The 27,226-nt window shown below is 44.9% G+C and overlaps 3 protein-coding genes across 3 annotated transcripts; all 3 read right to left on the reverse strand.

Moving 5' to 3' along the window:
• Positions 1-1,028: 1,028 nt before the first annotated feature.
• On the reverse strand, positions 1,029-6,857 carry CHCHD2 (coiled-coil-helix-coiled-coil-helix domain containing 2). Its single transcript, XM_061153337.1, has 4 exons — positions 6,698-6,857; positions 3,743-3,992; positions 2,550-2,700; positions 1,029-1,338 (listed from the first exon to the last, which is right to left on the reverse strand). Exons 1-4 carry the CDS (start codon positions 6,745-6,747, stop codon positions 1,328-1,330), a joined length of 462 nt encoding a protein of 153 aa, XP_061009320.1. The 5' UTR covers positions 6,748-6,857; the 3' UTR covers positions 1,029-1,327.
• A 6,479-nt stretch (positions 6,858-13,336) lies between these two features.
• On the reverse strand, positions 13,337-14,226 carry NUPR2 (nuclear protein 2, transcriptional regulator). Its single transcript, XM_061154022.1, has 2 exons — positions 13,896-14,226; positions 13,337-13,552 (listed from the first exon to the last, which is right to left on the reverse strand). The coding sequence occupies exon 1, from the start codon at positions 14,196-14,198 to the stop codon at positions 13,902-13,904; it is 297 nt and encodes a 98-aa protein (XP_061010005.1). The 5' UTR covers positions 14,199-14,226; the 3' UTR covers positions 13,337-13,552; positions 13,896-13,901.
• Positions 14,227-19,724: 5,498 nt separating this feature from the next.
• On the reverse strand, positions 19,725-23,662 carry LOC133064071 (elongin-B-like). Its single transcript, XM_061154023.1, has 2 exons — positions 23,310-23,662; positions 19,725-20,143 (listed from the first exon to the last, which is right to left on the reverse strand). Exons 1-2 carry the CDS (start codon positions 23,660-23,662, stop codon positions 20,035-20,037), a joined length of 462 nt encoding a protein of 153 aa, XP_061010006.1. The 3' UTR covers positions 19,725-20,034.
• Positions 23,663-27,226: the final 3,564 nt, after the last annotated feature.

Raw genomic sequence — 27,226 nt, forward strand, 5'->3', positions numbered from 1 at the left:
GACTGAATTGTCTATGATCATTTAGGTCCTTGGGCAATGCAGTCTTGACCTCTTTGAGGAACTGAATTAGGTACAGAATGGGGCACTCTGAGAACACTGCTGAGGATAGGAGGTAACAACTGAATAATTCACTCAACAGCATTTCACTCACCTCATGGTAACAGAGAGGAAAATAAAAAATCAGATAATGGGAGCTCTGAGAGGTATATTTGAAAGTCAGAAAACTGCAGACCATGTAGACTTGAGGTCAACTCCCAGAAGCAAATGAAATTTTTTTTTTTTTTTTGCAAATGAAATTTTGAGTGGTGAAGGATAGAGCTGGATTCATTAAAAAAAAAAAAAAAAGATGCACACTAAATGGAGTCCATCTCCTTAAGATAACATGGAGTAGGCAGCTTAAATCTTTCAGGAAGAGCAACATGCCATGCCGTAAATAGAATGAATTAAAAAAAATTTTTTTTATTTGGCTATGTCAAGTCTTAGTTGCAGCACATGGGATTTTTCATCGAAGCACATGGACTCTCTAGCTGCGGCACACAGGCTTAGCTGCCTTGTGGCATGTGGGATCTCAGTCCCCCGACCAGGGATGGAACCCACAACCCCTGCATTGCAAGGCAGATTCTTAACCACTGGATCACCAGGGAAGGCCCCTTAATGCCTTAAGTAGAGTGAAAGCACTGGCAGGGGAACCACCTGCATTAAGGGAATGATTTTTCATCTCCAACCAATTAACTGGATGTTCCAGGGTGACAGTGATAGGTACTGCTGACCTGGCCACATGGAGACCGCACGTATAATGGCTCTGCTCCCATGTTTCCTTTATCACTCTCCTGATTTAGGACAGTACTGCACCTGGAACCTGCTTAAGGAGCAGCACATTTGCTGGGGAGCAACAATGTGGCCACTGCTGTAACACCCAGAGACTATAAGCTATATGCATGTAGAGACAGCTGTGTTTTCCTGCAAAATCCATTTTGTTCAGCATATGTGATTTATAACCTTCTACTTAAGAAAGAAAGAAAAGTGACTAGAAAGAAAATCACTTTATTCTAATTAAATCACAAACAATAACATCAGAAAAGCACGCTTAAGAGGCCACAACCACCTCTTCTGCCCAGTCCCAAACTCAATACCATCTCAATGAACTTCTATATAGTGACAACACCCTCTTCCACTACAATGGTGAAGAACAAAAGCTACTAATGATTAAGGAGAGGTTTAACGGGTGGTCTCACAGTTCACATCTTCACTACTAATTATATTTTAAATGCTAAATCAACATGGTCACGAGAGGTGATTTTTCATGTCTTCAACTGGAACTTCTTGATTAAGCTAATCCTGCAAACAGAAAAGCACTAGCGTTAGAAGAGCACTAGCTACATGTTCTCAACAAAGCAGAAGTCCTCCAAATGATGAAGGAGGGATGGAAGCCAAGGTTATTAGTTTCTTTCATAAAAAACTGTTTAAGGTATCTTGAAGTGAAGTGAAAGTCGCTCAGTTGTGTCCGACTCTTTGTGACCCTATGGACTACACAGTCCATGGAATTCTCCAGGCTAGAATACGGGAGTCAGTAGTCATTCCCTTCTCCAGGGGATTTTCCCAACCCAGGGATTGAACCCAGGTCTCCTGCATTGCAGGAGGATTCTTTAACAGCTGAGCCACCAGGGAAGCCCAAGAATACTGGAGTGGGTAGCCCATCCCTTCTCCAGTGGATCCTCCCAACCCAGTAATAGAACCAGGGTCTCCTGCATTGCAGGAGGATTCTTTACCAACTGAGCTACCAGGGGAGCCCTGGGCATCTTGCCACCAACCAAACTTCAACTCTACACTTGTCACAACTGAAAAAGAGAGGGTATATGTACTTCTGGGCACAGAGTTCTGAAGCAGAAGTTTAGTCACTTTGGTATTAGATGGAGCTTCACCATAGACTTCTGATAAAACTTGGCCATGCAATCTCTTAATTCCACAGTTCAACCACCTGAAAAAATTAACTTCTGCCATATTTACTGCCATAAATAAAGGCAGTAAAATGAAAACAAGCATTTTTAATAGATGGTGAATTCCTAGGTTGATAGGAGGAAATTATCAAAAAAAAAAAAAAAAAGCAAGAGAGAGAATAAGTTGACTGCCAATATTCCAAAGAGCCTAAAGCTCAAAGTCCCTCAGGGGGATCTAATAAACTTGTCTCTCTTGAAGGGGGTGTGTAGACTGACAATGCTCCATCAAATCTTGTGCACATTTCTGGACTCTGGTGAAATCAGCACTGAGGCTATGCAATAGCCACAGTAAGATCTTGGCACACTGATCTATACCTGCTTAAGGAAGAATGAGACTAAGAACATAACTGGCAAAAGGTAAGATAATGACTAGAGGTCTCTGGACCAGCTCCTTGTTAGAAGAGCTGGATTATTTTTAGAGTAAACAAAATCTCCTCCAATTTGTCAGTTTAGTTTATCAAACACAGACTCCCTAAGTGTTACAGGGGCCAGGAGTACCATTCAGTGTATGAAACAGATCCAAGTTCAATCATGAATTGAGAGGTCACCTACCGTTGGCCAATCTGCACTGCTTCAGCACCTCGCTGAAACCCTCGCAGAGTTTAAGGTCACCCTGGCTCTGGGCACACTCCAGGAACTGCTTCACCTCGTAGAAGCAGGGGCCGTTCTGCTGCAGCTGTGCCGGCTGGGCTCCCTGAGGCTCCTGCAACGTTTAGGACTATTAAGGAAGGAAATCAGACCTACACCCAGACCAAGAGAAACAGCCACTCTGAGGTTAACTGGGGATACAGAACTAGAACCAGACTCAAATTAAAGTTCCTATCTCTTAACACGGAACATGAAGAAATTTAAAGGCAGAAAGAAATGAGCTGTAACAAAAATTCCAGTTGTAGTCAGAAAGACTCACGAACAAAGACGCAGTTTAAAGTGGTTATTTGGGCATCAAAAGATCAACGGTTCAGTGACGTTTCATCAAGGAAAAAAATGGGATTACTACAGAAAAACAGAGGAACGCGAGCTTTAGGTACACTAGAAATACAACAAAGTATATGCCCACCCTCCCTAGAGGAGAAAATTCACATGTCAGAAATAAGGGCAGTGGCAAGTATTAGGAAAGATATCAGAGAGCATAAGCGTCACAAAAAAGATTTCTGAACACTTAACTAAGATTGAGACTGGATGAGTTAAGAGTGACCAGGAAAATAAATATATATATTTATATTCATTCATTCATTTATGTCAGGCCACCTGGCTTGTGGGATCTTAGTTCCCCAATCAGGGACTGAACCAGGGCCCATGGCTGTGAAACAACTAAGTCTTAACCACTGGACCAGGGAACTCCCCAGAACATTCAAAATAAGGGGGAAGGGGCTGCCTGACAGTGCATCAGGATGAACTGCTACAATTCTATGCCTTGGGGAGAAATACCTTGTGTACAAGATTCTCTAATACTGGCCTAAGGAAGGTACTAACTCAACTGCCAAACGTGGCTCTTTTATTTTTTTATTTTTTTTATTTTTATTTTTTTATTTGCGACCCCATGGACTGTAGACCTCCAGGTTCCTCTGTCCATGGGATTCTCCAGGCAAGAATACTGGAGTGGGTTGCCATTTCCTTCTCCCAAATGTGGCTCTTGATAAACCATTTTCCACATGTGGAGACAGTGCCAAGACATAAGGAACCTACAAACAACTAGGTTTTCTCATAAAATACACCACCAAAGGGAATGCTGCCCCAAGTCTTACCTGGTAAGTGATGTCAGGCCTTGAGGGTTCAGCACTGCCTCCTCCACTGAAGCCCCCAGTGATGGCGTGACCCAGAGTGTGGCCGACGGCAGAGCCCACAGCCACGCCAGCAGCGGTGGTTGCCATCTGCGCCATCAGACCTGGCTGCCGGGGAGCAGCAGCAGGGGAGCCAACAGCAGATGGTGGAGCCACTGCTGGTGGCTGAGCTGCGGGCGCTGGCCTGGGCGCTGCTCTCATCTGAGGCGCGCGGCTGTGAAAGAAAGGAACAAAAAGTAGTAAGTTCCCATTCCCAGCCAGGTTTGGAAACTGTCAACTTAAACAAACAACCTTTGTATATTAAAATAAACCTCAGGGTTTTAAATGATCAAACACAAATACGATATACATACAAGAAAACTTCACAGAACATAATTCCCTAAGCTATTTACATCATTTCCTCTCTTGAACCTTTTATTAAGGTTGTAATCACTGAGTATAAACTTCTCTTCCCTGCTTTTTTGCAACCATCTCCATGTATTCACAAAGTCTATAGCATCTTTAAGAACACAGTTATCCCAAAACTTCATAACTGTTCATGAGACAAAACCTGCCTTTATGGAGCTGACACTGAGGGATCAAGTGAATGTTAAGAAAAAATATTAAGAGAGGGAGGGCAGCATGTTCTGGGATGTTGCAATTTTAGGACCCTCAAGGGAGGTAACAACTGAGTGTAGATGGACAGTCATCTACGGAAATAAACTTAGTCCAATTCCTTCATTTCACAGATTAGAAAACTGAAACCCAGCAAGTGGAACTGACTTGCCTGGACTGTTATACATCTGGATATCTTTAAAATTTTACTAAAATATCCAGTGGCAACCTACTCCAGTCTTCTTGCTTGGAGAATCCCACGGACAGAGGAGCCTGGCAGGCCAACAGTCCACGGGGTCGAAAGAATGGGACACAACTTAGCGACTAAACCACCACCCAATATGTCCAGTACCGCTCTAAAAATCTTTCACATAGATTATACTCTCTGTCCATTTTTTAGATTGTTTCCTTGAGTGCTTTTCCCTCAGTTAAGGCTAGGTCAAAAGTTTATGACTTCCGATCAGGTGGTATCCAGTATCTGGTCTAACTTCACAAAAAATGTGGTTTCCTCTCCTTTGGATAGTAGCATCTTTCCATTACTGAACTCCTTCTCTACACTACTAACACACTGTTTGAACACAATTCACCTTAGTCTAGAGAAGCAATGTGGTACTGTGCTAAACGTTTTGAAGATGTCACCAGAAAACTCTGAGACCTGGCTTCTCCAAACATAGAGGAGAGCAGTGAGTGGTCCTGAAGAGAGATCTTAGCTCCCTGTCCAGGGTAATCAGGAATGAATTTTCATGTCCAGGATGAAAATCAGGAATCCTAATCACTAGACCACCAGAAGACTCTTGAGAGTCCCTTGGACTGCAAGGAGATCCAACCAGTCCATCCTAAAGGAAATCAGTCCTGAATGTTCATTGGAAGAACTCATGTTGAAGCTGAAACTCCAATACTTTGGCCAAAACTGATGGCCAAATGAGAACCAACTCATTTGAAAAGACCCTGATGTTGGGAAAGATTGAAGGTGGGAGGAGAAAGGGACAACAGAGGATGAGATGGTTGGATGGCATCACCGAATGAATGGACATGAGTCTGAGTAAACTCCGGGAGTTGATGATGGACAGGGAGGCCTGGCGTGCTGCAGTCCATGGGGTCGCAAAGAGTCGGACACGACTGAGAGACTGAATTGAACTGAGACCACCAGGGGCTGGAGGCTAGATGCAGAGTTCCTGGCTCACGTCCTGTTTAAAAGCAAAAATGTTTCCAAGAGGCAAAAACTATAAAAACAGGTATATAGTTTAACTTAAGTCAGAAACTAGGCAGAAATACACACCCAGAGAGGAGTTCCAGGATCCTGAATGACACACTCAGTAGAGAGGTGATTTAAATCACTTACACAGGACAGTCCTTCAGGGTCTTTGTTTACATTTGGCCAATTGTCTGTTTTTCACACAGTGACTATTCCTAGAACCCTCCCCAAGATGTGCCTGCAACTTTTTGCTAAGATGGATCCCATTGTGGAGGCCTGTGGTACATTCCACACTTATCACGGAGTGGCACACCCTCTCTTTCTGACCCCCACGGAGCCTTTCTGCCCATGTGCAGAGAGGAAAGTTTTCCTTGACCTCAGGAGAGGACACCTTATCTCTTCATTTCAGCAGAGTTCAGCTTCTGCCACTAGCTTTGTCCTTAGTATCAGGGCGAGAACAAAGCTTCAGTTTTACTCCACTTGACAAATACCAGCTGCCTGGCCCAGGGGCCCATCTATCTCCTACCTCTGCATGACCTTGGACAAGTCCCTTATTCTGCTTCTCTAGTTTCCTTGTTCCTGTAACAGGAAAACACCTACCTTTTGAGGCTATCAGGAGGTGCAACTGACAGTATATTTTACAAATATTTTATGAATCGGAAATGTCATGCACACGTGAGACTTTAGGCACTGTATACTGGGCTGAGCCCTCGGAACGCTGCTTATGGAAGGTGCTCAAAGGTTATTTACTTGAACTGAGATACGATCATTTTCCTGTTTATACCATCTTTCTTCTAATTTTTTTTTTCCTTATTGTTGTTGTTGCTATTTTTGACGTTTCAGCCAGATTACACTTACAAATATCCACTTTCTAGAACTGGCATGTTTTAACATAAAATGGACTCTAAAATATGTTAAGAAATAACTCATGGACATTCGAAATTAGGAAGTTTGCACTAAAGGGAAAGCTACCCAAAGCCTCATAACCAGTTTGCGGCGACCGGAGAAAGGCCCACGCCGCCCCAGCCTTCGGACGCCCCCGCCCGTAGACGCCCCGCCGTCCCGAGGCAAAGCACAGCATCCCTCTGTGTCACGGCACCGGCAGGACCCCATCCCCGCGGTAGTCTCACCTGGCAGGAGGGGCCACGCGGGAAGTGCGGCTTCGGCTTCCACGAGGCATCTTGACTGCACTCCTAAGCGACGTAGACAAGCGGGACACTCAGAGACCCCGGCGGATTCTGCGAAGAGCGACAGCGGAAGTTGGGAGGCGGGGCTGGTCTTAGCGCGCGGCCAATCAGCGCACAGGCCTTCCGTTTTCCGACGTCTCCGCGGGTCTGAAGGTCACAGGAAGAGCAGGGTGTCACGGCGGCGCCTCGTCGCACTCAGTTGACGTCAGAAGCTCGGCGGCCGGACTGTAGAAAACCGGAGATAGACGTGGGTGTGGAAACTTTGTCCGAGCCTAGCGCGAGTCAGAACCGTTTCCTAGGGCACAAGGACCGTCGCTTCTACCTTCAAACGTTTTCTTATTAATGTGGTAGGTCAGCTCCAACCTTGAGAGAGTGAGTCAGACCTCAGGCGTGGTTGTCCCTGGACCTTGGGTCAGTTACTTAACCTTTCTCACCATTGAGTTCCTCATTTGAGTAAATATTTTTTGAGGCACAGTGTGGGCACATAATAAGAACTGAAATGAAGAAAACGGACAATTTTAGGGATCGACAGAGCCGAGTTGGTTCTACTTGGGTTTTGTCTGTTCATCCAGTAAACAAAAGTTAGATTCAGGCAGTAATAATGCCTTACTTTTATGTATTTCACACATTTCCGAACCCCTTCATGTGTATTATAGAACTTGTGCCCGTAATTGGAATGATATTCGTTCACTGATAATGAAATAAGGTGTTCTGAATGATCTCCCAAGTGCTAGCTAGGTTCTGAAGATAGAGCAGGAAACAAGACCACCTTCGTGGAGTTTAAATTCATAGAGGCGAGATACAAATGTTAGGGGAAGCACACTGATTGAAACCGCCCACCCTGGTCAGGTACCATAGTAACCATTTGCATGAGTTGTTTTATGGCAGGAGATCCTGATAAGGAATACGGAACTAATAGGCCACCACCAGCCGGAAGAGTTCGGGAAAGATCGAGAGGAGACACTACCTGTCCGTCCACTTCCCAGAATCCCTCCTGCTAGCATCCATCTTGGCTGAGCGATGCGTGCGCCACCAGGAAAGACTCTGAATTAGAATGATTGGCCAAAGACCACCCGGAAACTAATCCCATCACCATAAAACCCAAGACTGCGAGCCACGCGGCAGAGCAGTTCTCCTGGGTTCCCTTACCTACTGCTCTCCACTCGGGTGCCCTTTCCCAATAAAATCTCTTGCTTTGTCAGCACGTGTCTCCTCGGACAATTCTTTTCCGAGTGTTAGACAAGAGCCCAACTTTGGGCCCTGGAAGGGGGTCCCCCTTCCTACAACACAAACACCTATATTAATTAGATGGTGGTGATAGGAAGCAAAAGCAGGATAAGCCAGGTGTAGAGAGTTAGGGGTCGGAGAGGGCAGGAGTTCTTTTTTTGAAGGGTCAGTATTTGAACGGAGTCCTTAAGGAAGTGGGGAGGCAAGCCTCCTCAAGGGTAAGAGCATTCCTCCTCAAGGGTAAGAGCATTCCTCACAGTGAGAACAGCAATTGCAAAGGCCCCAAGGATCTGTGCTTCAGTGATACTTGGTGGAAAATTCTTTTAACCATATATTTTAGTGCCTCTGCAGTAGGGGACAAGTAAACTAATGGCATTTCATGGGGGCTTCGTGGAAAAGTCCTTGGACATGGGATGGGTTTTATGGAGGAGAGAAAGCAGAGGTAGAACCTTCATTTCTGCTTGGATGTCAGTCAGAAATTTCCCCCTTTCACCAGAGGTGACAGAGTTTAAAGCAGCCTTTCTGGCAACAGCAGAATGTTTGTGGAACTGAGGGGTAAATAATGCAAAAAAATTTGTGAAAAAGTTTTATTTTCACAGAATTTCTTAAAGAAATGAAAACTGTAAACGGTAAGCCTTTGTATTTCCCTTTGGATAATTCATAAAAAGAGATGGGAGAAAGGAACCTTATTTATATACTTATTTTTAATTGAAGGATAATTGCTTTAGGAACCTTATTTATAAAGGACATTCTGGGACCAGAAGAGCTTAGACTGAGGAGAGCTTTGGACAGGCAGGCATGCAAACCAGAACAGAGACAGTTTTAATTTACCTTGCTAAGTCATTCATTCCTAAATTAAGGAAAGTTAAATGTTTGTACAAGGCTATTTTGTGATAGTAAAAGAGTAAAAAGTCTAAGTCTCTGTCAGTAGAATACAGGTTAAAAAAATTATGGCACACACAATATCAGTTCAGTTCAATCGCGCAGTCATGTCTGACTCTGCGGCCCCATGGACTGCAGAAGGCCTTGCCTCCCTGTCCATCACCAGCTCCCGGAGTTTACTCAAACTCATGTCCATTGAGCCGGTGATGCCATCCAACCATCTCATCCTCTGTCGTCCCCTTCTCCTCCTGCCTTCAGTCTTTCCCAGCATCAGGGTCTTTTCAAACGAGTCAGCTCTTTGCATCATGTGGCCAAAATATTGGAGTTTCAGCTTCAACATCAATCCTTCCAATGAACATTCGGGACTGATGTCCTTTGGGATGGATTGGTTGGATCTCCTTGCAGTCCAAGGGACTCTCAAAAGTCTTCTACACCACAGTTCAAAAGCATCAATTCAGCACTGAGCTTTCTTTATAGTCCAACTGTCACATCCATACGTGACTACTGAAAAATCATAAAGCTATATATGAAGCTACAAAAAAAGTTTTTCTGTATATTGATATGAAATTATTTACAAGATAAACTGTCAAGAGAAAAAAAGCAAATGGCAGAATTGAGTGCAAGGTGCTATATTTGTGTGAAATGGAGAGAAAAGACCATACTGTGTGTGTGTAAAATATCTTTAGCTGATAACACTGGTTGCCTTGAGGCAGTGGCACAAATTCAGTTAAACAGTAATCAAAATTTGAGCAAAGAACTCTTGCAGACATTGTTACAGATATTTGATACAGGCATTTGGCTGAGTGGACTCGATGATTGCAGTTAAAAATTGCAGAGGGAGACAAAAGGTAAGGGGAAAAAATCCTGAAGGCTAAGGTAAATTATCAGAAGCTTTAAAACTGCAGACTTTGCTCCATAAATTCCATACCTAGGAATTTTCAAAAGTTGTGAATGTGAAAGAAATTAGCCATAAGGATGTTGGTTTAAGAAAATGTATAAAATAGGGAAAACCTGAAATACCCTAAGTGTCTTGCAATGTATTTAGAATTAGTTAAATAAGTTCTAGTACCTACATATGATGAAATGTTAGACATCTATTTAAAATGTTATAGAAGAATATCTGACATGAGAATTGTCTTCACACAATATTAAGTGAAAGAGCAGATTATAAAATAGTATATACAGTATGTATTTTGAGAAAGTTCATATGTATTTTAAAAACTGGAATTATATACAGCCAAGTAGTGATGTTATCCATTGGATACTGCTTTCTCTGCTTCCTTCTTTTTTTTTTTTTTTTTTCGGCCTGTCTCTATTTTCCAGTTTGTCTACAGTGAACACACAATGAATAAACCTAGTCTGGTGGTTTAAAACATGTCCTCAAATTCCTTGACACTCCTTTCAAAAGGTAGACTCAAATTAAATTCTTCTCCAACCTCGTGAGAGACACTGAGCTAGGACTACCCAACTAAGCTGCTCCCAAATTCTTGACCCACAGAAGCTAAGATAGTAATTTGTTACACAGCAATACATAACCAATACATGTAATTTCTACAGTGACCATATCTGAATTTTAAAAGCTCTACTATCTAAAATGAGCAAAATCTAGTTAGAACACTTTACAGGTTGCTTTAACATAGCTGATGTCTATCTGGGTATGCTGTACTTTACAGCAGAAATTGTGAGGAACTGAGATGTTTTAAGACATTAAGGTCCATACACTTTGTACTCAGTTGCTCAGTTGATTAACACTCTTTGTGACCCCATGGACTGTGGCTCACCAGGCTTCTCTGTCCATGGGATTTCCCAGGCAAGAATACTGGGGTGGGTTACCATTTCCTGCTCCAGGGGTTCTTCCTGACCCAGGAATCGAACCTGTGTCTCCTGCATTGGCATGTCGATTCTTTACCACTGCACCACCTGGGAAGTCCATACACTGTAAATGTAGTTTTGTGTTTGGATAACTAAGACATATGTATATGTTTATAGAGCCTTGCACATACCAGACAAAAATGAATGAATGAATTTAACTAATGATCTAAAAGTACAAAATACTATAAAACAAGTTGTTGTGTTGTTCATATGAAGTTCTAAATGCTGGGCTGGAAGAAGTGCAAGCTGGAATCAAGATTGCCAGGAGGAATATCAATAACCTCAGATATGCAGATGACACCACCCTTATGGCAGAAAGTGAAGAGGAACTAAAAAGCCTCTTGATGAAAGTGAAGGAGGAGAGTGAAAAAGTTGGCTTAAAGTTCAACATTCAGAAAACTAAGATCATGGCATCTCATCCCATCACTTCACGGGAAATAGATGGGGAAACAGTGGAAACAGTGTCAGACTTTATTTTTTTGGGCTCCAAAATCACTGCAGGTGGTGATTGCAACCATGAAATTAAAAGATGCTTACTCCTTGGAAGGAAAGTTATGACCAACCTAGATAGCATATGAAAAAGCAGAGACGTTATTTTGCCAACAAAGGTCTGTCTAGTCAAGGCTATGGTTTTTCCAGTGGTCATGTGTGGATGTGAGAGTTGGACTGTGAAGAAAGCTGAGCACTGAAAAATTGATGCTTTTGAACTGTGGTGTTGGAGAAGACTCTTGAGAGTCCCTTGGACTGCAGGGAGATCCAACCAATCCATCCTAAAGGAGATCAGGCCTCGGTGTTCATTGGAAGGACTGATGCTGAAGCTGAAACTCCAATACTTGGCCATCTCATGCGAAGAATTGACTCATTGGAAAAGACCCTGATGCTGGGAGGGATTGGGGGCAGGAGGAGAAGGGGATGACAGAGGGTGAGATGACTGGCTGGCATCATCGACTCGATGGACATGAGTTTGAGTAAACTCCGGGAGTTGGTGATGGACAGGGAGGCCTGGAGTACTGCAGTCCATGGGGTCACAAAGAGTTGGACACGACTGAGTGACTGAACTGAACTGAAAGCATTTTAAGGGAATAGATATTCAGTGTGAATGATGGCTTCAGGGAGAAAGTGGCACTTTTAAGTATAGCTGACACTAGTTTTAGAAAAATTAAAATTGATTAAAGGCACCCTGAGTAGGATAGCACAGATTTAAATGAAGAGGAAGAATTGAATATGGTGAATTTAGAGGACAGAAGACCTGTGTCAAGAACCAGTGTGTTTTTGGAAGTTGTGAGAAACAAATTTAAGAAAATCCAATAGATGATTTCCAGCACAATATAAGGCATCTAAGCTTTTTAACCTACAAGGTTACAGCAGTCATTGAGGGTTTTTATATGATTAAAATGATCTTCAGGAAGATTAATCTGGCTACCTCTGTGATGTAGCAGAGGGAGACTAAGGGTAAGGGAAAAAAATCCTGAATGCTAAATAAGACAGTGGTGATGGGAACATTATTAGTAGCTACTTGCCTATTATATATCAGGCAGCCTTATATGCATTATTTCATTTATGCTTCACAAGAACTCTTGAAATAAGTACTGTATCATTCCTAACTTACAGGTAAGGATACAGATGTATAGAGTTAAACAACTTGCCCAAGTCCATACAGGCATTTTACTCCAAAGCCAGGAGGACTCCTACCACACTGCCTGAATTTTGGAGACATTTTAAAAGAATTAATGAAGTGAGTGAAAGAACTTAAGGCTTCCTGACAAGAGAGGATAAAGAGGAGGGATCATGTTCTGTAAACTTAAAAATAATTCCCATTTATTGAGCACCAATTATGTGCCAAGTCCTTAAGTGTCCTAGATATTTTATATACTTTATCAATAATCAGTTTGGCAGGGTAACCCAGTATTATTCCCATTTTACAAATGTGAAACCTGAAGCTTGGCAGAAGTTGAAAGTAGTTACCACTCAAAGTCTGCTGAATGCCAGGTTGATGAACAGTCATCGCTAGGATTAAAATTCAGATTGATCATTCCAGAACACCACCCTTCTTTCCTAACCAGGGACTCACCACTGGGTGCAAAGGCCTGACAGAATGCAGACTGAAGAGACAGGAAAGGGACCCTGCCATACTCTGCATAATCTTTAAACTAATTCTTGGACATGGAATTTGTGGGTGGTTCTGAGCCACAAAAGGATGTCTACAGTTGATGAAAATGGTGGTGGTGGGAAGAGTGGATGTTTTTGAGTATCTGTTATGTCTTGTCTTCTAACTTGTATGGCCTCTGGAAAGTGACTTGAATTCTATGCCTCAGAATCCCCTGTAAAATGGAGATAGCATTCACTTCAAAGGATTGTTGTGGGCCAGTAGTGCAGAGAACCTAGCATACACCATTTAAATTTAAAATACTCCTATTCTGACAAACAAATATTAAGGGTACACAGTCCTAGATGACATTTGAGTTAAAGTCTTATACAGATTCCTATCTTTGTTCTGCCTGTATTCATCTCTGTCACTTCTTTACACTTAAGAACAAATATTTGTGGGCTTGAAACAAATTACCACAACAACTTAACCAAAAAACACCAGAAGACTTAAAATGCCATTCTTGCTGCTCTCTTTTAATGAAAAACCCTAAACCCTAAGCAGGCATACCCACTTGAATGTTACTTAACAATCAGTAAGGAAGACACTGAAGCAGTAAACTTAAGCGATGTTGAAAAGAAGTTCTGCTGACCAACATGGACTGTTCCCCTTAGGACCACAATTACAGGTGGAGTCAGAGAAAATACTTAGGTCCTTCGGGTATGGATATCCTGTAGAAAACCAGACAAAAAACAAAATTCAATTATTCTCTTTAGTCCGTGCATTAACACTGCAGTTAAATCCCTTCCCTGTATTTTTAGGAAGATGTTTTCTGCGTTTCCTAGCCCCGTCTACCCAACTACAAATTTCCAAAATATAATTTTACACTATTCCAACCGCAGCCGGGAGAGAAGCTGGGAGTTTAGGGGGCCCACCCAGCTAATGACTTGGCTACGCAGGGAAGCCTCAGAAGGGGGCGACTGTGCCGGGTCGAGTCGCAGGGGACGGATCGGAGCGCCGCCTGGGCGATCGCGCGGGTCCCCGGGGCTCGGGCCACTGGCTGCCCGCACGCACCGGCGCTCAGGTGAGACGGGTGCGCGGCCGGGGCTGCAGCTGGCGCTGGCGACGCTTGCGCTGGCTGTTCAGGAGCTTCTGCGCGATCTTGCGCTCGTGGCCGCCGGGCACCAGCCAGTTGGTACGCCGTTCTCGCTCGCGCCGCGTCCGGCCCTTAATGCGACCGGCCCCGCAGGCTGGGAAGTCGCGCAGGTAGTAGTAATCCGGGCAGTCATAGAACTCCTCCTCGGAGCCCACCGGCGGCCACACGCCGGGTGGCGGTGGCTGGGCTCGAGGCTGGACAGTGGGAACGGCCGGGTCCATCGCGCCGGGTCGCCCGCTCGGGCGGGCGCGCGCGTTTCTGGAGGGCCACGCCCCACGCTTCGATTGGCTTCGCCAGAGGGGGGTGGAGCCTAGGGCTGACGTCACAGAGCTGGGATACTATCCGGCATGAGGCCTCCGCGCTGCTTACAGTCCGGGGAACCATGGCATTTTTCTCCATCCAGTTCTGTGCACCCCCGGTGGGAGAGGGGTATTTGGCAAATCCGATCGAAGATTCGTTTATGTCGGTCAAAAGTGGGAAACTAGCCAATTATCAGTAGTGTGGGGGCTGTGCATTCCTCGGGGTGAGCAACAGTGAGCATTTTGTCAGGTTATTTGACGACATGAGTTAAGTGCGCAGTAATGATGGTGGTTTAATCGCTAAACCGTGTTGGACTCTTGCGACCCCATGGACTGTAGCCTCCCAGGCTTCTCTGTCCATGGGATTTTCCAGGCAAGAATATTGGAATGGGTTGCCATTTCCTTCTCCAGGGGATCCTCCCAATCGAACCCGGGTCTCCTGCATTGAAGGCAGATTCTTTACCACTGAGGTACAAGGGAAGCTTTGCGCAGTAATGATGCAAATGAAAAATAGGGTTCTGAAATAGTATCTCTGGTATCCCAGAAATGTTTTTTTTTTTTTTTTTTTAATTGATTCGTTCATTTGTCTGCACCGGGCTCTTTGACCTTCGTTGCCGGCATGTGGGATCTAATCCCCTGACCAGGGATGAACCGTTCCGTTGCATTGGGAGCGCCAAGTCTTAGCGACTGGATCAGCAGGGAAGTCCCCCAGTAATGTATTTTTAAAACACACCTAGATGAAAAGGAAATGCATTAGAATGCTAAAAGTATTTCTGGCTGCTAGGGACATACATTAGTTCTTTTTCCTTTCCATAGTCCATGTGTTTGATGAGTAGAAAATAAGTATTAAGCGAGCAATTAAGGGAAAGTTACCTTGCCTGGTGCAAGGCCAGGAACCGCGCGGCAATTTCGGATTATCCGCGGTGCCCAAGTACTGTGGTCAGGGGACGCTGGTGTGATAGCTTGATGCTCTGGCAGTTCGGGGGTGAGGGCCGAGAGTCGGGGAGCAGCCGCGCGCGCCGCGCGCACCCCGCGTCCCACCCGCCAGCCCCGCGGGTATTGGGGGAAAGGATGCTCGCGGAGAGCAGCAGAGGCGAGAGTAATCAGGCCGGGTGTTCTGCGCTGAGAAAAGGCCAGGCTTACTTCCTCGCAGGGGGCTGCTGGACGGCGGAGCAGGAGTCATTAACATCTAGCGGCACCCGAGGCTCTGCGCGACTCCCAGGTCTAATTGCCTAATTACTGCCTCCCTGAACACTGCTCTCAGGGTATTATTGCCAAGAATGCCTTTGTTTGCGTTTGCTTTAACTAGTGCAGATAATTCTCTTCCCACAAATATTGCAGTCATCCCCCTCCAGGGACTTTTCTTTTTAATAGATGGAAAATAATTCTCTACTTAAAAAAATAAAAAGGCCTCATATATTTGATCTTGCTGAGTTTCTGTCTGTGACCAAGTTGCCAATTTGAGTTTTTTCCCCCTGCTCTCTAAAGTCGTGTCCCTGGTGGGGCGTGGCCTACATACCGAGCTCTGAGGGCAATTTTGGTAGTTCCTTAAATGAGCAAGTCCCAGGAGAGTGTTTTTAATAAAACACCCAGGGGATTTTCTCTTCCACCCACGTGTCTTACACCTGCTACTGGGAAAGAGAGAAACTAATGTTTATCCCTATACCACTGTCCCACACATTATCTCTTTTTTTAAAAAAAGAAATCTCTTTAGAATTTTTTATGAAAATATTCAGACATTCTCAAAAGTGAAAATAGAACAAAGAACTCTCATAACCCCTTACAGGGATTCAACAATTATCAAGATCCTGTCTGGTTTGCTTTATCCCTCTCTGTTTTGCTCTGCTACAGATCTTAAGTTATTTTACCCCTGTGCATCTCAGTGGTTGTGGTTTAGTCACTAAGTTGTGTCAGACTTTTGCAACCACATGGACTGTAGCCTGCCAGGCTCCTGTGTCCATGGGATTTCCCAGGCAAGAATACTAAAGTGGGCTACCATTTCCTTCTCTAGGGAATCTTCTCGACCCAGGGATCCAACCCATGTCTCCTGCTTGGCAGGTGGATTCTTTACCACTGAGCCACCTAGGAAGCATGCATCTCAATACACAGCTCTGAAAAACTCGACCTATTTCTTACATAATTTTGATGTCTAAACAACAATAGGCAACATACAACTTGGAATACATAAAAAAAATCTACAGATGAAATTTGCTTGTTATGGTGTTTAAGTCACTTCTTATATAGGGCAGGCCCCTGCCCTTTCCCTTGACTTGTTGCAAAAACTGGGTCAGCTGTCCTGTAAATGCCCCACTTTGTGGATTTATCTGCTTCCTTGTCATGTCATTTAACTTGTTCCTCTCTCTCCCATATCTTGAAAATTGAGGTTGATTCTAGAGGTGGGTTTATGCACAGATTCACTTTCCTAGGAGGTGATGTGTGTTGGCATCACACCAGGAGACCCACAATAGCTCATTGCCCCAATTTTAGTGATGAGTGGGCTCAGGTGGTGACAGCCTATCCCTGCAATTGTATAGTTCAACATTAATAGTTTCAATCTAATAGTTTCAACCATGGTTCATTTTTTTTGTTTGCTGTTGTGTTCATTTGTTATTATTTCATTAGGTGCTGTGAGATGGCAGTTTTTTAATTCAATAATTTCTTCTACATTTATTAGCTAGAATTCTTTCCCTCATGAATATACCTTAATATACATTTTTCTTCCAGTTTTATTGATATATAGTTAGTGTAGAGCACTGTATAAGGTTTACAGCATTATCATTTGACTTACAAAATGGCAACCCGCTCCAGTATTCTTGCCTGGAGAATCCCATGGACAGAGGAATCTGCTGGGCTACAGTCCATGGGGTTGCAAAGAATCAACACCACTAAGTGACTAACACTTTCACGCTATCATGAAATGATGACCACAAGTAAGTTTAGTAAACATCTGTATCATCTCATATAGGCACAAAATTAAAGACATAGAAAAGCATTTTTTGTCCTTATGGTGAGAACTCTTAGGATTTGTTCTCTTTTGTATATAATACACAACAGTGTTAATTATATTAATCATATTGTATGTTACATCCCTAGAATTTATTTGTCTTATAGGTGGAAGTTTGTATCTTTTGACTACCTTTGTCCAAACCCCCACCCATACCACCCTCCCACACATTACCGCTAGACCTGTCCTACCAGAAATGCTACAAGGATTCCTTCAGGTTGACATGAAAGGATGCTAGACAGTAACTTGTAGTCATATGAAGACATAAAAATTCCTATTAAAGGTAAATACATGGGCAGGACTTCTCTGGTGGTCCAGTGATTAAGACTCTGCACTCCCAATGCAAGGGGCCAGTGTACAATCCCTGGTCAGGAAACTTGATTCTGCATGCTGCAACTAAGTCCTGGTGCAAACAAGTAAAAATAAATACTTTTTAAAAAAGAATACTATCAGGAGTTGTGAAAAAGCAACTTACAGAATGGAGGAAAATATTTGCAAATCATATATCTGATAAGGGGTTAATATCTAGAATATATGAAAAACAACAAGAACCAAAAAAACAACACTGGTTAAAAATGGGCAACAGACTTGAATATGCTTTTCTTCTTTCAGAACCTTCCTTGCTGTGTTGATTTCTAGATGGAGTCTGTGCCAGGTTCCAATTTATTGCCTCTTGACTCCAAATTCACCCTTTATTGCTTGCTGTGCAAAAATTGAGGTGGACCACTTGAGTATTTTTTTCTATACCAGCTGGCACAATGTTAATTTTTGTCAACTCTGGAGAGTAATTGCAGGAGGAAGGGGTTTCCCTTCTCCTTTTGTGAGGTAGTTAGTCAGACATGAGCTGGTCCCTGCCCCATCCTGGACAGGGTCATCTTTCTCTCTGCCTTCCCTACCCCTACCCCACACTGGTGATCAAAACACACCTCGAGATCTTCCCTTTTTGTGATCAAGGACTGATAAGTTTTCAGCCTTATCAGGACCAAACAAGATAAAACCTGCCAGCACAGATGTACCAAGACCTAAAAGATGACTCAAAGTAGCCCGGGGTTCATTATTTGTGTATTTGTGTAGTAAATTACCATTTGAATTTTGCCCCACCCACTCTGCCCACTTGGGTTACACTTGGGTGCTTGTGGGTAAATGCCTGTGCACTAGGAGGAAAGTCATACAACCTAAACCTGCCAATCAACTTAGTCAAATAACACAGGACAGAGAGAGGGACTTGCCACCACTCTGAAAAACCAACCCGACCCTGTTGCAGGCGGCTTCTTGTTTCCAGGCAGCCTGCTCTCCTTCATTTTCTCTCTCTGTTTGGAGTGTACTTCTGCTTTGCTTAATACAACTCTTGCTATTTCCAACTGCTCTGTCTCTTGATTAAATTCTTTTCTCTGGGGATAAGAACCAAGGAAACTGCCGTTTTGGTGGTAACAGTTCTAGCGTCCTCTTGTAGCAGGCTCCTGCGGTGTGCGTGGGTTCCTTAGTGCTCAGCTCTTGCAGAGCAGATGGCTTCTCCAGCACCGTGGTCCCAACTCTCGTAGCGCCTCCAGAGCCCCACTCCTGCCGTGACAGGGGCCAACACCACCCAGCAGCCCTAGCTTCCCCCGAATTCTCCCCACCGTGGGTGGCTTTGTCTCAGGATGCCTCCATCGAATGGCTTTTCTTGACACTCTAGATGGGAGGTTTGTTTTTTGCCTGTTTCTTTAATTTATATTTGGCTGTGCTGGGTTGTCATTGCAGCACTCAGGCTTTCTCTAGATGCTGCAGGCAGGGGCTACTCTCCACTGCATTGCATGGGCTGCTCCTTTCAGTGGCTTCTCTTGTTGTCGAGCCTGAACTCTAGGCGTGCAGACTTAAGTAGTTGTGGCACACGGGCTTAGTTGCCACAAGGCACGGGGGATCTTCCTGGACCGGAGATGCAACCCTTGTCCCCTGCATTGCAAGGCGGATTCTTAACCACTAGACCACCAGGGAAGCCCTAGGTGGTAGGTTCTTAACACATTCTGGAGGGCAATTTCCAGCAACTACCATTGTTACCGAAAGTTCAGCTTCTCTGTACACCAGTGCCAAAGAGAATCTCAGTTTTGGGTGAAATAGACAAGGAGAGCTTTATTACTTTGCCAGGCAAAGGGCTTCTGCCTTGAAAAACTATGTGTCCTGTCACGCGGGTGTATGCTCCTCGGTTCTTTGTCTCGTCACAACAAAGATTTGGAGTGACAGACATTAAAGCCCCTCGGGGGGTCACAGCTCTCGGAGGACAGACCGTGTTATAGCTCTTAAATAAATCACTGTTACAGCTCAGTGTTACAGCTCTATTTATTTAGATGATAGCAGGAAAATCCATCTTCGAGGTGTGAGGGCACTTCGACAGGAAGAGAAGAGCGCCCCATCGTGTGGGAGAGACAGAAGAGAGAGAGAGAGAGAGAGAGAGAGAGCTTTGGCTCCTCTTATATGTTTCTCTGTCCCTGGGCCTGTCTTATGTAAATTGGGCCAGCCAGGAGTGTTGTTTGTTTTACCTGAGGTTTTCACTCCGGTCCTCGGACGTTCCTTTGATCTATTTTCGCGGGCTTTCCCTTCCAGGTCTTTTAGCCACCGCCATCTTGGACTCTTTTTCCCTATTCTAACTACCTAACATTCCCCCCTCAAGAGATGAAAAGCCCAATTCTTTGGGAATAGGGGCGTTGAGGTCTCTCTGGCTACTTCCTGCTGAACTGGGATGGCGAGGGGCATTGGGCCTCCCCCTCTTGCTTAGTCTCAGGCCTCAGAGTCCTTATAGCGGTGTCCATCTAAGGGTGACTGATGTTTTCTGCGGTTGGCTGTGGTTTTATCTTTGTTGAACTGGCGCTGCATGTCGTAGCTTGACCTGGGCAGAGACAAGACAGGTTAGACAGTTGACAGTACATGGAGCAATCATCAGCAGCATCAGTATGGCATAACAAGGACTAATAGGGGCATTAGCCAATTTTAAATTTACCTCGTCAGGATGGCTCAAGTCTCTCCTTGTTCAGAGATCAGAAGAACTATCTCCTGTCTGTTTTGGAGTATTATTTCTGCCAAGCTGTGTTGGCTCTTTAGAGCTGTCTTGAGAAATCTTATCCCCAGGGACCAGATTTTGGGGTTGTTTATTAGAAGGGCACTCATTTGTAGTTCTGAATAGGTATCTGAGATCTCCCAGGGGCTGACAGGTGTATTGAGTGTCCTCTTCTGTTTTCTTCCATGGCTTGACTCGTGAGTAGTGAATCCAGGAGTCATGTCCTGGTACCTTGACTGCTGTGGGGGTAGAAAGTATTACAGGGTAGCGGCCCTTCCATGTGGGCTGGAGTTGAGCCTTTGGGGACCCATCTTTCCAGACTTTAATTAGGACATGAGTCCCTGGAGCTTATAGTGGTGACTCCTTAGAGTCTGTTGGGTCCTGGTTCATACCCCACAAGCATATATCCTGTTGGAATTGCCCAAAGGCCATGGTATAAGACTGGAGGGTCTGAACCTCTGGATCTAGGAAGAGGTCATTGACATAAACAAAAGGTCTTCTATCATGATTGCAATAACTGCAAGATTTCGAAGGCAGGGGGGCCAGCCTCGGGCGGTTGGATCAAGTCTCTTGGATAACTAAGCTACAGGCTGGGGCTCAGATCCCAACCTTTGAGTTAACACTCTCAAGGCTATACCCTCTCTTTCATGGACATAAAGTTGGAATGCTTTTTTTGGATCTGGCAACCTCAAGGCAGGTGCCTGAGTTAAGGCCTGTTTTAGTGTAGCCTCTGCCTTCTTTTGAGGAGTTCCCCACATCAGTGGGATTGAACCATCTCATCCCTTTAAGCTTTCATATAAGGGCTGGGCAATTAGACCATAGTTGGGTATCCAGATTCTACAGTACCCAGTTAGCCCCAGGAAAGCTCGCAATTGTTTTCGAGTCATGGGGGAGGGCAACTGGAGGATTCCTTGTACCCGATCAGAGGACAGCCTCCTGGACCCATGTGTAATCTGAACGCCCAGGTAAGTGACCTTTGTCTCGACCATCTGTGCCTTAGCACGGGAGACTTTATATCCCCTTTCTGCCAAAAAGTTTAGAACCTGAATTGCATGTTGTTGAGCACTTTTCTCATCTGGAGAGCAGATTAGTAGGTCATCTACATATTGTAATATTTTCCCATTAGGTCCCAGGTCCAGATCTAGGAGATCCCGGCTAAGGGCCTGTCCAAACAGGTGGGGGCTATCTCTGAACCCCTGAGGTAATACTGTCCAAGTCATCTGTTGGTGTTTTTCTCCTGGAGCCTCCCATTCAAAGGCAAAAGGATATTGGGATTCTTTATCCAGTGGTATGCAAAAAAATGCATCTTTGGGATCCAAGACTGTAAACCACTTGGCACTGGCTGGAATTTCTCCCAAGATTACATAGGGATTGGGTACTGTGGGATGGAGGGGGACTACAGCTTCATTTATGATCCGGAGATCTTGAACCATTCGCCAGGTTCCATCCTTTTTCTTTACTGAGAGGATTGGGGTGTTACATGGCGAACTGGTGGGGACCAATAGCCCACAAGCAAGGAATTTATTTATTAAAGGCTGTAGTCCCTCCCGAGCCTCTCTTTTGAGAGGATATTGTTTCCGGTTAGGAAACTGAGTGGGATCTCGGAGGACAATGATGACCGGTTCAGCTTGGTGGGCTCGTCCAGGAATCCCCTGGTCCCACACCTGGGGGTTAATTTTGTCCTCCCATGGTCTTTGTTCTCTCTCTGTTGGAGGTGTAATGGGTTCCTCAGTAGTAACCAGAAGCTGTAGGGCCCTAGGGGCTGAAAAGCTTCCCATCACAAGGGTGGTCCCCAGTTTAGTGAATATGTCTCTTCCCATTAAGGGAGGAGGACACTCAGGGACCACCAGGAACTGGTGGGAAAATACTTGTCCATCCCAGCAACAAAGAAGTGCTTGGTGAATCTTCTAGTAGTTGCTTTTCCTGTAGCACCCAAAATGGTACAGGTTTGGGAGGAGAAGGCTCTGGAGTAGGAGATCAAGACAGAGTAGGTAGCCCCTGTGTCAACCAAGAAATTCTTGGACCTACCTGCCACATCCAGTTGCACCCTTGGCTCCAGCCCCATGATGGTTATCTGTGACAGGCGGGCTGGCTGGAGCGGGCCGCTTCAGTCCTCTTGAACCATCCTGAGGGAAGGCTTGGCACTTGACCTTGAGGCTCCTGGGTCCCAAGGGCAGAGTGCCACCCAATGTCCCAGTTGATGGCATTTGTGGCAAGCTGTTCTAGGACACTTGTCACAGTTAGGACACTCTTTGGCCCAATGCCCCGCCTGTCTACAGATTAGGCATTTGCCTCATGCCTTGTCATTTAAGGTCTCAGGGTGTGCCATAGGGCTGCCCTGGAGGGCGGCCAGCATCTGGGCATGCCTTGTCTCTTTCCTTCTCTCCCTCTCCTGGGCCTTGGCCTCCTTCTCCTGTTCTCTGTTATAAAAGGTATTGGTGGCTGTCTGGATCATCTCATCTAGAGAGGCAGCAGAGTCCTGCTGCTGTAGCTGTTGTAACTTAATTCTGATATCTGATGCACATTGGGACAGGAATTTGTCTTTTAAAATCACCTGTCCTTCGTAAGAGTCTAAGTCCAAATTGGAAAACTTTTGGAGGGCCTCTTTTAGCCTTTCCAGAAAGGCACTGGGGTTCTCATTGGACTCCTGAGTTATTGCTGAGACCCGGGCATAGCTGATTACTTTTTGCTGGGCTGCTTTCAGTCCTGCCTTTATACAGATTAGAAGATGATCTCTTTTCCAGATGTGCTCAGGGTCATTATAATTCTAGTTAGGATCGGAGGAGTGTTGTTTGTTTTACCTGAGGTTCTCACTCAGGTCCTCGGACCTTCCTTTGTTCTATTTTCGCGGGCTTTCCCTTCCAGGTCTTTTAGCCACTGCCATTTTGGACTCTTTCTCCCTATTCTAACTACCTAACAGTCCCAACCCAGGAAAAAATTTTAAGACACCCCACCCTCTTTTAGTGGGGGAGTGGGGCAGTTGAGGTGGGAGTCTTACTGCACAGCTTGTCCATTTGCTCTGCTTCCCGAGTCCCGTGGCTTGCTTACATCTGGCAGCTCGGGTGGGCTGGGGAAGGGCTCGATGCACACGTCTTCAAATGCCTCATCTTCCCTGAAGGCCAGCCCCACGGTCACTGGGGCCTGAGGCAGTGCCGTTTGGCTGGTGAAACCACACTCGCCCAAAGTCTTGCTGTCGTCCAGAAGCTGGTAGTCCTTGTACAGCCGCTGCTCATCCGGTGGCCGCTTGAGGATACCCTGAATGACGCGCTTCAACTCGAACACGGTGCTCGACTCCTTGGCCTCAGTGAAGATGGTGGTCTTGCCGCGCCGGACCATGACGAACACGTCCATTGCAGCTGCCTTTCCCCCTTGACTGCCAATCCAGGAGGATTGAATGAAGGGTTTTATAACAGGGACTCAAAGGTGGGTCTCTGACAAGATTAGGGCATGTGCAGGGCTCGCACTACCTTTTCTCAAGTGATCTCATCTTGATGAGCTGCTCTGATCTCTTTAATCAAGTGGTTTCTTGATGGCTCCTCCCTTGATTAGCAACTCCCTTGATTCTGCCCTTTGGAACTCAGGGAAGGTCATTGAGGCCGGAGTCTCACAAGAAATGTTGCAGCATGCAGCTTAGGTAGGAGCAGAGAAATGGATCCAGGGGCCAAGTAACAGAAAAGTCATGCATCTTGTAAACATCGGGAGTCCATGGGCAGATAAGGAAAGCGGGCACCTTCAGACTGTCAGGAAATTGGGTGATAAGGGACTGAGTAGGCGACCAGGAAAGGTGAGGAAAGTCAGGAATCCCCTGCATCCAAATGTAACCTTTTACTCATTGTGCTATCATTATGATAAGATTAGCCTGACAGATAAGAATAGTCATCAGGCATGTATACCATGGCACTTCTACTCTAAGCTAAATAGGGACAAAATCCCTGCTTTCCTCAGTAAAATGGAGCTGCGATGAAAAAATCAGGAAGGTCAAGGCCCAAACTTCTCATTCCCCAGGGAATATTCAGCCCCTTCATCTTACCCTCCTCAAAACCAACTTGTCAAAGAAACCCAGATTGGCAGCTCCTCACCTGCCAGACCACTCTCCCTTTGAGAATGTATCCTTGCGTAAATAAACTTTTGCTTTACTTTTTAGACAAGTCTAGAAATGTTGCCCAAGTTGTCTGTGGGAAGATGGAAAAGCTAACTTTAATCTGCTCAGAATAACAAAGAAGAATCATTTACTTGTTTAAAGAATGGACTTGGGGACTTCCTTAGTGGTCCAGTGGCTAAGACTCCAAGCACCCAATGCAGGGGGCCCTGGTCAGGGAACTAGATCCCACATGCCACAACTAAAGAACCTGCACACTGCAATGAAGACCAGGCATAGCCAAATACATAAATAAATATTAAAGAGTTGTGGCTTAGCTGGTTAGGAATCTGGCTGCAGTCCGGGAGACCTGGGTTCGACCCCTGGATTGGGAAGATCCCCTGGAGAAGGGAAAGGCTACCCACTTCAGTATTCTGGCCTGGAGAATTCCATGGACTCTACAGTCCATATGGTTGCAAAGAGACACAACTGAGTGACTTTCACTCACTCACTCACTCACTCACTTTCTTAACCTCTGTGCTTCATCTCTGAATTCTTTTGAGATGAAGAAAGAACCTGGAATTCACTGACAACAGAAATGGGACAGAAGGGCCTCTGTGCCCAGGAGACCCACAGGGCCATACTCGGTTTCACCATTGGTGCAGCGCTAAGTGAGTTCTGTGCCATCCAATCACCCATGGCTGCGTAAGTCTCCAACAAGCTGGATCTCAGCGCTGGTGCTCCCCCTCAGCTTAGGGAGGTGGTGGATATACCTTATATATGCAGATCCTATATTCTTTAGAGCTCGCTTTATTTTTTGGCTAGTAGCCAATCTCTCTTTACTGAAATCCCCTGTTATAGTTGATAATTCTGTATATTAAAATTTAGCTGTTCCAACTGCTGTGTGACTTCCATCTCCTAATTTGACCTGAGTGATACAGGGTCCCTGACCAACATAACAAGGATGAAAGACACCCAGCCTCTCACCATTATACAGTGTGGTGTGCTAAACCGTAGTGGGGCAGAGTGTGAGAACAGTGGGTAAGAAGGTGCCTGCAGGGTCCATGAAGATGAAGAGGGGATCAGGGCAAGTTCATCATCATTAACACCTCCTCTTGTCTTTCTTCCCACATCACTAAATCTCTGAGTGGCATCAGTTCTCTCTCACAAGTCTGATCCATGCTCTCCACCCCACTGCTACTTCGCATGCCAGGTCATCATCATCTCTGTCTGGTTTACTGTGAGGGACCTCTAAATATCCTCTTTGCATCCACCCCTTGTTCGCTTCAGCCTGTTCTTCACAATGAGGCCAGAAGAATTCTTTTTCTTTTTTTTTTTTTTCCAGAGGAATTCTTCTAAAAGACAAATTTGAGTCCTTGATTAAAAACTGTTGGGACTTCCCTGGTGGTCCAGTGGCTAAGACTCCAAGTTCCCAATGCAAGGGGCCCAGATTTGATCCCTGATCAGGGACTAGATCCCACATGCTGCAACTTAAGAGTTTACATGCTACATCTAAAGATTCCACATGCCACAACTTAAAAAAATATTCCACGTGCTGCAACTGAGGATTCATAATACAAGTTAGAATGAAGATCCCACGTGCAGCAGCTAAGATCCAGTAGAACCAATAAATAAATAACTTAGAAAAAACAACTGTTGTTGGCTGCCCATTGCCCTTAGGTTAGCATCTGACTCATTTGTCCACGAGGTTTGGAAAGATCCCGCCTCTCCTCACCTTTCCAGTTTTATCTTGTGACACCCTTTCCTACATCCTTTCTCTCCAGCCACATGGAATGTCAGTTTCTTTGGGGACCTTTATAAGTACTGTTTCCTCTTCCAGAAAACCCTCTCACTAACATCACCCTCATCCTTTCACTCTCATCTTTGCTTCCTTAGCTCATCCTTAACCTCAGCTAAGATATCTCCTCCTCTGAGAAGCCTTCCCAAGCCCATCTCCCTCTGATCCGGCTAGGTGCCTCTTGTGTATAGTTCAAGCAAACCCCGTACTTCTCTCATTATACTTATCACAGGTTGGTAATTGTTCATGTGTCTCCTCACTACTGTGACGTGAAATTCATACTTTATGGCAAGAAAGGAAAAATTTAAACATAGAAACTTTCCCCTGACTTCTCTCTGCCCTCTACTGTGCCTTGTGTATCTGCATTAGGTTTCGACCAATCAGTCCCTTAGGCAGACATACCTGCTCAGCCATAAAGAACAGCATTCTCCCAACACCAACACAACAGCTTCTTAAAATATGACATTCCTTCCTGATTTTGTAAGGCATTATGATGACCCATCATTGTGTAAACTATTAGTAGTATATCATTTAATGTATAGCCCTCTGTCCCGAAGAACTTACTTAACTGGGCTTTGACTTCTAATGGGCAGAACAGTTCTCAGAGTTTTCTGAGAGACCATTCCTGGGTTATAATTCTCAGTATGACTTGGGCAAAAATTTTGATTTCTTTCATAGATGTTTGCATGTGTTCAGTTACTCAGTTGTGTCCGCCTTTTGCAGCCCCATGGACTGTAGCCCTCCAGGCTTCTCTGCCCAGGGAATTTTCTAGGCAAGAGTACTGGAGTGGGATACCATTTCCTCCTTCAGGGAATCTTCCCGACCCAGTGATCAAACTCACATCTCTTGCATCTCCTGCATTAGCAGGCAGAGTCTTTACCACTAGCACCACTAGGACTGATTAATTTTTCATTGACAGACATGAGAACAGAAACTCTTGTTCACCCTTTTTACCTCAGGATCTATTATAGTGCCTGATACATATTAGGGGCTCAGTAAATGTTGGGGGGACAAAAAGAATGAGTAAGCAAAGGTGACA

Source organism: Dama dama, chromosome 10 (assembly GCF_033118175.1).
Source record: "Dama dama isolate Ldn47 chromosome 10, ASM3311817v1, whole genome shotgun sequence".
NCBI lineage: Eukaryota > Metazoa > Chordata > Mammalia > Artiodactyla > Cervidae > Dama > Dama dama.